Source organism: Balaenoptera musculus, chromosome 6 (genome assembly GCF_009873245.2).
Source record: "Balaenoptera musculus isolate JJ_BM4_2016_0621 chromosome 6, mBalMus1.pri.v3, whole genome shotgun sequence".
In the NCBI taxonomy this organism is placed as follows: domain Eukaryota; kingdom Metazoa; phylum Chordata; class Mammalia; order Artiodactyla; family Balaenopteridae; genus Balaenoptera; species Balaenoptera musculus.
The window spans coordinates 67,098,164-67,113,127 of NC_045790.1; the positions used below are offsets into that span (position 1 = coordinate 67,098,164).

Sequence of the window (14,964 nt, forward strand, 5' to 3'; positions counted from 1 at the left end):
ATTTTTATAATGAGTGACTAGTTTACAAAATCTGATGTTCATCTCTGGGATACTTTCTTGGACTCGGTGTTTTGTGTCATTTGTGCTTTTATAAATAGAAAATCATGGCCTATGCTTACAAATAAAATGACTTAGTAGAAACCAGAAGGTTTGGTAGACCTTAAACCAATGTTTTCCGAAGTACCACTGGGTAATTTAAGGGGTAAGTGGATGAATATTTTTGATAGTAATATGTATAAGAAAAATATACAATCAGTACAGCAAAACCATTTATAGCTTGTTTTCTGTTTTCATGCTAACATGCAGTTTCCTATTTGAATAAATGGATTTAAGTAGCAAAACTGGAATCTACTTAAAGAAAAATATTAAATGAATAACAGTGCAGGTAGTATGTGGATAAGTAAATATATATATCATGATGGTGGTATTTGTGTGACTAAAGTTGGGGAAACATTTCCAATGTTTAAGTCAGTCATCTCATAGAATATGTCATTCTACTAGAACAACAACAAAGACAAAAAAAATTCTAGCTCCACCATTCGGTTCCTTATTTAATAAAATAATAAAGGCACTTGTGACAGATAAATCTTGACTTGCATTGAGCTGGGATGGACTCTGGCGGATTTGTCTATCCATTTCTTGTCACCATCTACTTGAGTAGCTCTATCCTGGCAGAATCAGAAAGTTACCTGCCACTAATGCTATTTCTTTACAAGATAACAAAGACAAGTCTTAACAAAGTTCCAAGGGTTTTATTGGCTATTGAAATTTTTTTAACATTTATATGATGCCATGCTGTCAGAATTCTTTTTAAACAATTGTTTTAGTTGCCCTGGAGTTTACATGGATTTTTGTGGCCAAAAGATAGTAGAATAAATAAAGCAACAGATAGCTATCCAGTTTAGTGAGAAAACGCCTTCAACTGTAACATTTCCTAGCTCACTGAGTCCACCAGTGAATAGATTAAAAGTCATCCAGTCCTCCCTCTCTTCTCCCTACCACCAAATCCTAGAAAAGTAGCTATTCATCATTTTCTTAATTTCCAAAGAAAGAGACACCATCAGTTTCTTTTGTGGTACTGTTCAGTGTTTCAATACATCTTCTGTACTTCTGACAATTAAATTCTCTTCCAACACGCTACTTACTAAACGTAGGAGTCTTATTCACTTCTAAGAACACCCCCTTCTTGTGTGGCAGAAATATCAATGATACATTAAAATACCAAATAATGACATTTATTTATAAAAATGTGCTGTCAGACGAAAGAAATTCAAAATTATATATTTAATGTGTTGGTTATATAGCTGAAATTTAATAGCAATCTCATTCAAGTCCTTGTCTTTTAAGAATTTTGGTACTAATATCCAGACATGTAATGATGCTACCCAACTAGGCTGTAACTATCGGGGCAATTAGCTCCAGATTATTAAAATCTCCAATCTCCCTCAATCTTTTCATAACTTATCACACTAGTTTCTGATATTGTCAGACCCTACTTACACAAGAGAAGGCTTCTATGACAAGCTTTTAAAAAAAATAGTGGTAAAATATACATAACATAAAATTTACCATTTTAGTCATTTTTACATATATAATTCAATGGCATTAAATACATACACCTTGTTGTGTAACCATCACCACCATCCATCTCCAGAAATTTTTTTCATTTTCCCAAACTGAAACTCTGTACCCAATAAATAATAACTCCTCATTTATGACAGAGCTTTAAAAATCATTTAAAAGATATAGTAAAGAACAATTTTAGAGAGACGCATTTAGCAGTTGTTCTTCCCAAAGCATTGATATCTTTTTTCCCTGATTGTTAAGAATCCTCTTTCAGCTTAATGAAGCAGCTAGCTATTCATTCCACACGGCCCCCAACTCCTTCCTGGCCCTGGTGAGAGGAGGCTGCAGGACTAGAGGAACAGCTGCTTCACTGCTCCAAATTACAAATATGGTGTGTCTCAACACATCACAGCTGCTGAGCAAAGAACAGATGGGACCCTGATCTCCCAGTAGACCCACTGGAACCCCTGTCTTGAATGTTAAACAGTGATCCACAGAGAGAAAGTGATTTGTTTTCTCTAGTTAATAATCCCTTCCGCAGACTGGAATCCTTCATGTGCAGGAACACGTGAGCCAGTCTGAGGTTTCAGCACTGGGGCTCCTGGCTCCAATCCATAGCTTTTGTTTGCTGAGACAGACAGCATTTGGAGTTGGAATGTGGCAAAGCTTGTCAACACACAGGGCTTTTCTCTGCTTTCCAAACACATGCGAGGCAGACTGGCTCTCCATGAAGCTGTGATCTTTTCTGGGGAAAGGAAATGTCACATGCGAGTCAAGAAAAAAAACATACTTGGAATCAAGAGGAATAATTGGTCTGGGCATCAAAGGGACAAATTCTGATCAGTTGACAAATATGTTACAATTATTTTTAGGTATAGATGTTGATCTAGATTAGTCTAAATCAGTATTGCCTTATGGAATATGCATATGTGCTTAAAATAGAAACCGTTTAAAAAAAACAAAAACCTGAAGGATTTTTGCAATGGTCAGCATTACTCAAGAAAAGCAGACTGGTGCCAGTGCCCCAGAAAGGCACAGTTATACTGACATTCCCCTGGATGTTACCCCTCTCTTCCAAAAGCAGCACAATTACACATGTCAAACACCTTAGGAGCTTTCCTTTCATCTTTCATGGTACTAAACACAACAATCTCTGGAACTGGAAACCTTAGGTAATGGCTTCAGTCTGATACCCAAGACCCAGAGACGCATGAGCTGAAAGCATTACCAGAGTAATGCTTCATCCAGTTGAGGCTAAATGATTAGTGCACAGTACTCACAAAAGAAAAATTTCAGTTAGATAATCCTGGAGGTGATTAGAGGTTTACCTCTCTTCCAGGACCTCAGACTATTTTGGCCAGGACTCATGTCGTTATCACTGGCATGCACACTATCATCACTAGACGGAAGATACCTCTTGGATCATCTCTCACTTATGATGGATCTATTGCTTCCTTTCCACTCTGAAAAGACTTCATGTTTTAGACCCACAATAGTCTCTACTTTCCAGTTTCCCAGTGACAGCATCTTTCAGAGGAGCCCTCCCCGCCCCACAATTGAGTGTTTCATCTTTAGCCAAGGTCCTTTTCTTAGGATTCAAGTAGGCTTTTGAGAGCCCCAAAGCCAGGCACCAAAGTTATTTTTCTTTGACTTTCTTCTTATTTACCTAAGAATTATTTCTGGAGGAAATATTTTTTAATTTAAACATGTGTTAAAGTAGGGTTTCAGTTCACTGTGCTATACTAACTTATGTATAGGATAGTATGGAATACCTTTGTGCATAGTAGGTGATAAACCATGGTCATTTCATGCTTTGACCTTATTTTCCATGGAATTAAATTAAATACACCCTTCTGTAAGGATTTTGTGTATCTGTATTTGTTTATATCTAGCCTCGCTTAAGTTAGAAAATATTAGAGAAAAGAACAATAAAATTTCCTCTCATTGCTAAAGGTGTAAAAACCCCAGTGCTTCTTGTGTAGCAATTTTATTGCCAGTGAAAGAATGAAGATAATGAAGTTAAGAATGTGTGTTTGGTTAAAAAATACATCAGATGGTGTGGAACTAGCTTGAGAACACTTGCTTTGATATGACTTTAATTTTATCAAAGCTTGGACTTGTTCCAGCTTTGCCTTGGAGCATCCTAGTCAAGTACATGTCTCATTGCCAAGATCCTCATGCAACTGGAGGGACCTTGGTAGAGCCATGTGCTTTGGAAATGGTCAAACTGGTATGTGGCTTAGAGCTGTGGAAAAAATTCATTTGTTCATTCAACAAATATTTATTGAGCATCTACTATGTTCCAGGCACTGTTCTAGGACCTGGGGGCATAGTGAAGTAAACAAGGAAATATCTCTGCCTTTGTGTGTTCCAGAGGAAGGAGACAAACATAAAAAATAGGAAAATCATGCAGTATGTTAAGAGGCAATTAAATGGTATGGAAAATAATAAATTAGGGTATAGAGAAAGAGGGGTGCCAGAGGAAGGGAATTGCTATTTGAAACGGTGTAGTCAGAATAGGCCTAATAGAAAAGGTAATATCTGAGCAAAGAGTTAGAGGTGAGAGAGTGAGACCTGAGATTATATGAGAGAAAAGCCATTCTAAGCAGAGCTTAGCACACACAAAGGCCCTGAGGTGATAGTATACCTACTGTATTCCAGGAACAGTAGGGAACTCAGTGTGACCACACAACCCAGAGTGAGTGAGGAGAAAGGCGATAGGAATCAGAGAGCTAAGAGAATGAGCAGGAGATCGCATAGGGCCCTAAACATTTTCAGGCATTCAGTTCTCACTCTGAGTGAAATGCTGAGCCAATGGAAGGTTTTGAACAGAGGAATGGTAAAATTTAGCTTTTGTTTTAGAAGGTTTACTGTGGATGCTATGTTGAGATTAGATTGCAGAGAACAAGGGTAAAAGCAGGCAGACTAGTTGGGAAGTGTTGTATTAATCCAACTGAGAAATGATACTGGCTCAGACCAGGGGGTAGCAATGGAGGTGGTGAGGAGAAAAATGACTGGATTCTGGACATATTTTGAAGGTAGAACCAACAGGAATTCCTGACCATCTGGATGTGAAGAGTGAGAGGAGGTGAAGAGTGGCATATGATGGCCAGGTTTGGGGCCTGGTCAACTACAAAGGGTAGGATAGGCTTTAGGGCAAGGCTGTTAGGAGCCTCGTTTTGACCATGTTTGGTTTGAGATGTCTACTTGACAATATGTGGAGATGTCTATTAGGCACTTTAAATAAACAAGTCTGGATTTCAGAAAAGAAGTTGGAAATTTAAATTTGAGATATGACAACACAGAGCATTTAAAGCCATGAAACAAGATGAGATCACCAAAGGAGTGAGTGAGAATAGAGAAGTTCAAAAACTGGGCCTTGGAGCACTCCAGGGTCAAGAAGTCAGAGAAGAAAGGGTGAACTAGCAAAGGAGTAAGCAGTGAGGTGGGGGAAAACCCAGGAGAGGTCAGGGTCCCACAGACCAAGATAAGAAAGTCCTTCTAGGAGGCAGGAGTGATCTACTCTGTCCAATGCTACTGATGACAAGAATTGTCATCAAGGACTGAAAATTGACCACTGGCTTTAGTAATGAGGATGTCATTGGTGAGCACACCAGAAACATGACAGTACTTTCCCAATATTTTAGAGCTGATCATGGAGATGACTGGTTGACGAAGCCCACACCCCATGACTCTGATCGCCCAGTTTTTCAGGGTGATAACTTTACTGAGTGAAACGCTGGGGGAAGGGGTTGCACAGTGTACACTATTTGATAAGACCAAATTGGGCAGGACTCTTTCTCCCACCCTTTTAATAGCATGTAGGATTCTCAGGTCTTTATGGAAATGAGGGAAAGGAAAAGGAGGAGTGCCTTGAAGGAGCATAGGTGGAGCTTCTGATCAATTCTGGTTGGGCTATCTCAAGCACTGCCTTTTGGGAAATGAATAGACCTCATTGATTAAACTTCAAACTATAAAGATGCTCTAGAAGCCATTTCATTTGCCTGCATTATTTGGGATCTCTTTTTTCCCTCAATGTGGCCGTTAATTTCTGCGTGAAATAATAGATAACACTATGTAAAAATTATTTTTACATTGTGTATGTAAAAAAAATCAATATTGGCAAAGAAGACGATGAAATCATGTACAAAAACCTGTGCATATTTTTTCAGGTAGAAGAGATATAAACTTTTCATCAAATGAGCAAAGATTAAGAGCTACTTATGTAGAGTGCAAGGCTTTTTTAAAAGTGAGCCACAGGTGCACAGAATTATATTATGGCTGTATTATTCTAGAAATTACTATTAATATATTGCCTGTTTCAGTAGCTTCATGGTAATTATTTAATACCAACCAGCTCTATTTTGCGGGGGTGGGGGGGGCTGATCTGTAGTTATGTCCCATTTCTGTGGTGTAAATACTTCCATCATGGCCCACTTCAAACTACCAATGTGAAGCCATTTGGACCTACCAACAGAAATCACACAATTGACTGTTGGGAGCCCGTGGAAACAGGCCCCAACACACCACTGCCTTATTTACATGTGAACTAATTCTGCTTCTGCCTGAAACCAGCAAATTCAAAAGCAAACTAAAATTAGGAAAGGAAAATGGAAATGTAAAGTGTTATATAATTAACATGTAGTATATGATGTATAGTATATAGTATAAGATATATAATATATAAAATGTCATATATAATTATATTAAATATTATATAATTATATTTTCAAGAAGTGTCACAGAAAACCTCAGGAAAGAGGGCAGGACAGGAAACTCATATTTGAATATGTATTGCATGTGAGCATATGTCGCACAGATTATTTAATTCTCACAACTCTGTAGCACAGGTTTATTAATCCTTATTTTTAAATTGAAAATAGGTTCAGAGAGGATAATCCATTAGACCACAGTCACACAGACAACAAATGTTAGAGCCAAGACTTGAACCCAGATCTACCTGACTATTCCCCTAAACCAATGTCTAGAAGCTCAGAATATTGTCCACGAATTAGTAGGATAAATTCTGATATGTTAATTGCCACCTCAGTGGCACAATACTAGTATATTTATTACCTCCTGTATATTAAACTGAATTATAAATTATTACATGAAAACACTTATTTTGATGGTCTAAATTTTGTAGCATATTTATCCTCCTTGGATTATACATATTCTCCAAAATTATAAAATCCTTTATCAGTACTGTAGTCAAGTCATCCATTGACTCTGATTTGTTTCCAAGAACACTACTCAAAAGAGAAAGAAGAGGGGAGGGATAAATTAGGAGTATGGGATTAAGAGATACAAACTGCTATACATAAAATAGATAAGCAACAAGGATTTACTGTACAACACAGGGAACGATATTTAATATCTTGTAATAACCTATAATGGAAAATAATCTGAAAAAATATACATGTATATATAAGAGAAAGAAGCGAATATAATTAGTGTCCTTTTTAACAATACCTGATGTTGCATTGCTCTCAAGGCTACTACATGTACATCGAGGCTTCCCACATGGTGTATGGACAGAAAGCACGACTCTTGTCCAGGCCTCTACGAGGAGTCACTGGAAAACACTGCTTGACTTTTTTCTACCACATGTATGGAGCAGGGACTGGCCTCCTGAATGTTTATTTGAAAAAGGAAGGTGACAGTGAAGAGGCCCTCTTATGGCGAAGAAGAGGTGAGCAGAGCATCTCCTGGCTACGAGCGCTGATTGAATACACCTGTGAGAGGCAACACCAGGTAAGCCAAAAGAGATAAGAATCAAGTGATGGGAAATGTTCCTTTAACCTTCTGATACTCTTTCTTTTTCTTGCTACCATCAAGAATGTTTTGTTCTTTTTCAGGGTCATAGATAAAGGCAGTACTTGTTTAAGAGTAAAAATAATTAGTCTATATTGACTGAACCTAAGCAGTGAATGGGAAATTAGGCAGAAAGAGAAAGCTTTGGGTATTTGTGCATAAAGTGATTTTTGCAACTCAGTGATGAAAGTGTATCTATTTTTGTCTTGGTGCACTATGAGTGTCAAGTATATTCTGTGTATCCTGCAAACCTCCAAAACAGAGTCTCTCTTCCTTCTAAACATGGTGTTACCTAATTAGTTGTTGCAGCTGCATCTTTCACTCATCATTAGCCACACGCAAGGCCTTTTGTTGCAAGCTTCTATTTAACAGAGTATGTGGTGCAGAGTACGTTTTTAAGCCTCTGTCCGCACTGATGCAGAAGAAACTAGTCTTGATCCTATGTCCTGGGTCTCCCCTTGGGTCTTCTCACGGGCGGTAGAAGACCTCCATCCTACAGGATCCCAATGATAAGGGAATCTGGACAGCGGTAAGAAAGAGCCTTTTCAGTTCCAATGGGTGAGACTGAGCAGCCAGTTCGTCTAGAAATCAACAGCAGCCTCCTGAAAGCCACTGACTTCACCTGCCTACCGTGAGCCAAGGCTCCAGAAAGCTCTGGGGAGATAATATTAGACCCCTGACTATTCCTGAAATTGCTCCATAGAATTCCAGGTGTGACCTTCAGCTAAAAGCCCTACTTCCTCCTCATCCTTGCTTCTGGACCAGCACCCCTCAACTTTAACCACTGGCCGCTTGGTTTAAGCAAATCTTAAAGGAAGATTTAAGGAAGAAGTATCCAAAAGAAAGACATTATTTTACACCACCCCTTAACCAAAATTAATTTTCTGCAGACCTAAATGGGAATGAATTGCAGAAGCTCAGGTTGACCAGGTTACAGTGCCATCTAGGGTGCTGGATTGCTAAGAACAAATGACAGAGGGAAGATGTGCCATTATTTACGGTTGGCCCGTTATCTCGGCATGGATAAAATTATCTAAAACTTTAGCAAAGAAAAAAAGCCCCAGGAATAATTTTGATAGTGATTTAATATCTGCTTACAGAAGGAAAATGGATCACTCAGGAACTTATTGATATCATTGATCATCATTCAGAGATGATGAATTAATTTTTTAGGCTATCAGGGCACTCATACTCCTACCCTATTCAAATGTCCTCGAAGTGTGGCCCTGAGACCAGCAGCAACACCTGAAATGCATATGCACCTAATATGAACTTCACCTGAAATACACATTCTCAGGCCCCACCTCAGAACTACTGAACCAGAAACTCTGGGGATTAGGGCCCTGAAATCTATGTTTTAACAAGCCTCCTGGTGATTCTGATTCACTCTAAAGATGAAGAATCTCTGTTATTGGACGAAACGAATCTGAGTCTCTCAGGTAGAGCCTGAGCACTGATGTTTTTTAAAACCCCCAAATGATGCTGATGCAGAAGAGCTCTAGAATTTGAGTTCTATGGAACAGGTGACTTCCCAGCATCTAACCTGGGGGCCAGGTACAGGTCCTTGCATATACTAGACTTGTTGGGTGGCTTGTTGTTTGAAAATATTTTTGAGCACAAAGTAGTGAGGCACCTGGGGTGGCATCTTGGGGTGTTCAAGTTCAAAGGTGAGGAATGACCTGAGAGACTTTCAGCTCTCAATTTGGAAAGAAGATTCCAGACCATTCCCTTTGGCTCAGAATGGAACAGATATGAATCTGCCATGAGGAATTTTCTTCTTGATGTTGTGATTCCCTCAGGACTGTCTGGAGACCACGATGAACTAGGTTCTCCAAAACATCCTAGTGTCTAATAAAACACAGAGACACTCATGTGCAAATGGCCATCTTCTATGTACCAGGTACCTACAGGGCTGAGAGCTGTGCATGAGTTCTTCCAATTGATATCATAGCTCCTCTTTAAAGATGGGGAAAACCAAATGTCCAGCTGGTGAGTGGCAGAGTGAGAACTCAATCCCAGATCTGACTGGTTCCAAAGTTTGTATCCCTAAGCCACTGTTCTACGTTCCCTCCCACCACAGAAGTCCCAAAATACACTCATTGCCCTGGGTGCCACAAGCACTGAGTGATCTTGGAGAAATGTTATCCTCTCTGAGACTGTTTATACATTTTCAAAATGGGGTAATAATGCCTGCCGTGCTGATATCACCAGAGTTAGAGTGAGGGTCCAATGAGATTATGTTTGTGAAAGGGTTTATAAACTTTAAAGTACCAAACTATAAAAAGATAATATTATTGTTTCTAAAAATATATTCTCTCCCAAATCTCTCTGGTCTTTATAACCATGGCAGACCTGGTAATCTCAATAGCTACATCAGGCATCCAGACTGAGATCCTATAGTATGAGGCCAAAATATCTCCTTTTAATAAATATCTATTGACCATTTACTATTTTTAAGTGCAGAGGATACTGCAATGCACATAGCATAGAGTTCCTACTCTTTTTGAGTTTACGTTTTAGTGGCGGAGAGGTAGAAAATGTGAAACAAAAATATACAATGTAACATCAGGTGTTAATAAGTGCTATGAAAAAGAATAAGTCAAGCTGATCAGGTAATGAGGTCAAAGAAGTATCAGGGAATACTCATGTAAGGCCTTGGGTGACATGGTAGAGTTTGAAATTTATTCCAAAAGCAATGAGAAACCATCAGATGGCTTTAAGGTAATACGGTCTGATTTATATTTTAAAACAATCACTCTGGGTACTACATGGACGTAGGCTGCAGTGGAGTAGACTCTGGGGGCTCCTGCAGGAGGAGTAGGAGTGGTGGGTTGGGCTGTGCAGCAGAGGTGAGTTGTCATCAGAAGCCCACAGGACTTCCTTCCGTGTGGAATGTGGGTTTTGAGAGAAAGAGTCAAGATGACTCCAAAGTTTTTGACCTGAGCAACTGCTAGAGTGGAGTCGCTCTTTGTTGAGATGAGGAGGACCTTAGGTGGAGCAGATCTGGAGGAGTGAGGGCGGTATGTGCAGGAGGGAAATTAACAGTTGGTTTGGTCTGGTTTGGTTTTTGATGCGCAAAGCTTTTAATGTCTATCAGACATCCAAGTGGGTGTGTCATGTAAAAAATAGGCTACGAGACTGGAGATCAGGAAAATGCACAGAACTAGAGAAGTAAATGTGTACATTGTCAGTGGTGGTGGGCAGGTGTAGGTGATTTTTAGAATGCTGTAGTACTGCTGTCATTTGACATTTATCCTATAGGGGAAATACCTGGGTGGCCTCTGGATGATATTCCAGTCATCAGAATTTTTTCTTTGTAGAAAAAAATGCATTAAGTGGCAAAATTTCAATCATGTCCTTTCCTAAGGGATTTATTAAAGTGCTAAGCAGAACCTGACTCGCCATTGATCACAAACACAAAATGATTTTATTTCCTTTGGATTCCTTGCTTACCTTTCCTCCTCTGCTCTCAGGTGTTTTCCTCCCTGATTTCTTATATTTTGATACCATTGAAAGAGAGTGTTAGACAAATTCTCAGCTCAATGAAATATTTATATCATTCATATTGTTCATTATACTGCCTAACATTTAGTAGGAATTATTATGTGCTGGGTACTGAGCTAAGACCAGGTCTTCAAATTTTCTTATTCATGGTACCCTTAATCTCAGTAATTTTTTTCCTGGTGACCCTAGACCAAAAGATAGCTAATGTTCCATTTATCAAGTAGTGGAGTCCCAACAATAAGTATTTATGTGCTAATGACTTAGTAACCATTTGAAAAAAATAATATATTTAAACTGAAAGAAAAAATAATATTTTTATCTAATTCTAAAATAACCACAATTATTTAATAGAATTTCTACAGATACAAATAGGGGAATAATACAAAGGGGCAATCATAATGCTATAAAATGGTGATCACTCAAATATGAAGGAAATTCAAAGGAGAGGATTGTATGAAATCAAGTGTTTGGCCCAACCGAAGACAATTCAGGATATAATTCCATCAGGTGATTTTCCTATTATGCTTCCATTGCAGAGGTAGAGGTCAAAAAACAGATTTTACTGTTTTCCAGAAAACCAAAACACATTAACTACACTCATATATCCTCCTATCTAGATGTGCTAGGACATTTTTTCCTCTTTTTGCCATTTATTTGGATTCTTGTTTAGGGTGATATCTTTAGAATTTCTATTAATGTTATTTTGCAACATTTCCATTGTTAAAGCTTCTTTGAGTCATTAATTTCAAGATAGTTTCATATGCTTATTAATTATCCACTTTATAGTCTTTGATTTAGTTTAAATCATAAACTAGTCCAATGGGGAGTAATTTGCTCATAAAATGAGTAGAGCAAATGTGTCTTCTGGACGATTTTCATTACCTACAAGCCTCCCTGGAGTATTCGGTGGTTTATTAACCATTATCAGAGCAGCCTTAGAGCTGGTAATATGATCTATTTTCCTTAGAACCTGAATATTTGATCAGTTATTTTCTTCTAGGATCTAAAGTCATGAAACTGGTTTCCTCTTTTTCTTGGGCTGTGTCTTGGATGTTATGGTATTTAACATGATAAGTGACCCATTGTCTTTTTGGTAAATTTAATTATTATACGTTGCTGTTCATACTTGGGTCTCATCCGTCATTTTAATTCTCCCACCTAGTACTAGTACGAAGGTAGATTTAGGGAGAGCCTAAGGAAGATTAGGCTCTGGGCCCCTCACTCTCATAGGCCCTGTGAGTACCGGGGGTAGAATATTCTAGGTGGGGAGGGAAACCAGGTCACCACCAGGAGACATTTTTTTAAAGTAATTTTTTGTTGTTGTTGTTGGTTTTTTTTTTTTTTTTGTCTGTGTTTGGTTTTCATTTCTGTGCGAGGGCTTTCTCTAGTTGCAGCAAGCGGGGGCCACTCTTCATCGCGGTGCGCAGGCCTCTCACTATGGCGGCCTCTCTTGTTGCGGAGCACAGGCTCCAGACGCGCAGGCTCAGTAGTTGTGGCTCACGGGCCTAGTTGCTCCGCGGCATGTGGGATCTTCCCAGACCAGGGCTCGAACCCGTGTCCCCTGCATTAGCAGGCAGATTCTCAACCACTGCGCCACCAGGGAAGCCCCCCAGGAGGCATTTCTAGGTGGGCATTTCTGGGAAATTGCCTTAAAAGGTCTCAGAAGAAAGGAAATTGAAACTCCAAGGCTCTAGTAATTTTTGTGAATTTCTTTAAATTTCAAATAAATATTCCCTTTTGTACCTAAATTTGAATTGGTGATTTTGTATTCTTTTCCTGAAAGGGGGCCCCTGAGAACAATCTAGGTTTCCAGACCCATACAGCCTGGATTTGCCCTTGACCAGCATTGTTTTATCAGGATGACTCTATTTCTAAATTCAAACTTCATTATTTTTCAGATAATTGTTGAAGCCATTCGGGGAGTGTCAATAAGAAGTGATATTGCCATTGATGATGTTAAATTTCAAGCAGGATCCTGTGCGGGTAACAATATTTTTACAAATTATATAAGTTTGACTGAAAAGGGATTTTGCAATAGTCTCAAATCATAAGAATGCAAATTAAGTATTTTCTGCAATAAAAATAGAGAAAACTATTATTGTCTATTTGTCTTTCCTGACAGAAATGGAAGCTATAACTCAGCAATCATCAGGATATTCTGAGGATTTAAATGAAATTGAGTATTAAGGAATGATCTGAATCGGATTAACTAAACAAAGCCATACCTCTCTTCAATCAAAATGAAAAAAAAAAACAAAAAACAAATGAATACTGGACAGTCTTAACCGTTTCATAAGTTATAAGATGACTTCAGAGCACTCTTTTTCATTACTTTTGCAAAAAAATACTGACTCAGGGCTTTTTTTTTTTTTTTTTTTTTTGCATATGACAACTGTTACTAGAAGTACAGGCTGCTGGTTTTGCCTAGATCATTCATCTTAATTTTGGTACCAGTTAAAAATACAAATGTACTATATTGTAGTCATTTTAAAGTATGCAAATAAAGGGCACAATCAAAATGAGATGTGCTCACTTAAATCTGCATTCAGTGAATGTACTGGGAGGAGAATAGGTCTTGTGGGTTTCCTTTTGAAGTTCAAGTATCATAAATATTTTTGAAGTAATAATGTGAGGTGTCAGTAATATCTGCAGAATGAATGCAGCTTTTCACAGTAACAAGTTAATCTAAGAAAATAAAGTCTTATTTTCTATGTTTTATTCATAGAAATAGAGTATTAATTTTTAAATGTTTTTACCATATGTGATAACAAAGGATCTTTCATGAATGTCCCAAGGTATAAGTCAGTATTAATTAATGCTGTATTACAAGGCAATGCTACCTTCTTTTTTCCCCCTTTAAACTACTTTTGAAAGTCACTCTGAACACTTGGATAGAAATTGCACTCTTTTTTTGTAAAGCAAGCTTAAAAATGTTTATGTACACATACCCTCAGATTTTAATAACGTGTTAAACAATTTTACTGATTTTTTAAATAAATGTTTTGGTAATATTTTGAGTAATATGAATTCAAGCAGATATACTAGACTACTGCCTTTTATTTACATGTTTAGAAAATTGTATATACATATTTGTATACCCAAACAGCTGTTGTGAAATTACGATTACCTAATAAAAAATAATTTGAAAATCTCTTCACTAGCAATTAACTTTTTTCAACATTATTTTTCTTTATCAGAATATCTTCACTGTATAACTGCCAATTCTAATTTGAATCTCTACTCTGCCACACTTAAATGCTTCTTAAGCCTTTTTATTTGTGACATAAGCATTGCAAACATGGATGCAATAATTAATTTTTAAGGAGTGTTTTATTTCACATAATCTCAATTTTCTCCCAAATTTTATCTTATTAGAATGTAAACTCTGTGAAGACAACAACTCTTTCTTGTTTTATTTACTATTGCAGTTTCAGTACCCAGAAGAATGTCTCGGTATATAGTAGGTATTCAACAAATAAATACTTGAATGAATGAATGAATGAATTTAACCCACCAAACATCCCCCAAAGAGGATATATTATTATCCCTTTTTATAGATAAGGAAGCCAAGGTGCAGAAGAGTGAAAAAATTACTTAAGATTTTACCACTGTTAAGTGGAGAAATTTAACAGTCAGGTCTCTCTGACCCTAAAGCCCAAACCTCTTAATTGCTTTGTGTGGCCAAAAATCCACTGTGCTCATGGATTTGGGAGGTTTTCCCACTCAAGAATGTCAAAACCCGTAAATTAAGCTGTAAAAAGCATTATAGCTCCTCAAATGCCACATTACTTAGAAAACAAAAAATACTCCATTATACAAAATAAACATCCTGAAGTTCATGGAGAAAATAAAATAAACTTTTATAGTAAAGCAAAATTTTGTAACTCAAATCCTTTCTATTTATGATGATTAATTACCTATGGGGGGACATCCCTAAACAGAGTTGAAACACTGGGGAAGGAAGATTTCAAGATGTTGACTAATTCATCAGCATATTAGACATTATAATTTCTTCAAAGCATTATTCCTGTCCAGAGCTTAGTTATATTTGCTGAATAAAGAACTGAAGATTGTGTCAGG

The 14,964-nt window shown here is 37.7% G+C and overlaps 1 protein-coding gene across 3 annotated transcripts in view; it reads left to right on the forward strand.

The window, feature by feature from the left end:
• MAMDC2 (MAM domain containing 2) overlaps positions 1-14,003 on the forward strand; it is a 175,593-nt gene extending 161,590 nt beyond the window's left edge. For all 3 annotated transcript variants that reach the window (XM_036856677.1, XM_036856676.1, XM_036856678.1), the window contains 3 exons: positions 7,061-7,320; positions 12,783-12,867; positions 13,007-14,003. In XM_036856677.1, coding sequence (XP_036712572.1) covers positions 7,061-7,320; positions 12,783-12,867; positions 13,007-13,071 — 410 coding nt within the window. In that variant the 3' untranslated portion in view covers positions 13,072-14,003. The remainder of the gene's footprint in view (positions 1-7,060; positions 7,321-12,782; positions 12,868-13,006) is intronic.
• The last annotated feature ends 961 nt before the right edge of the window (positions 14,004-14,964 follow it).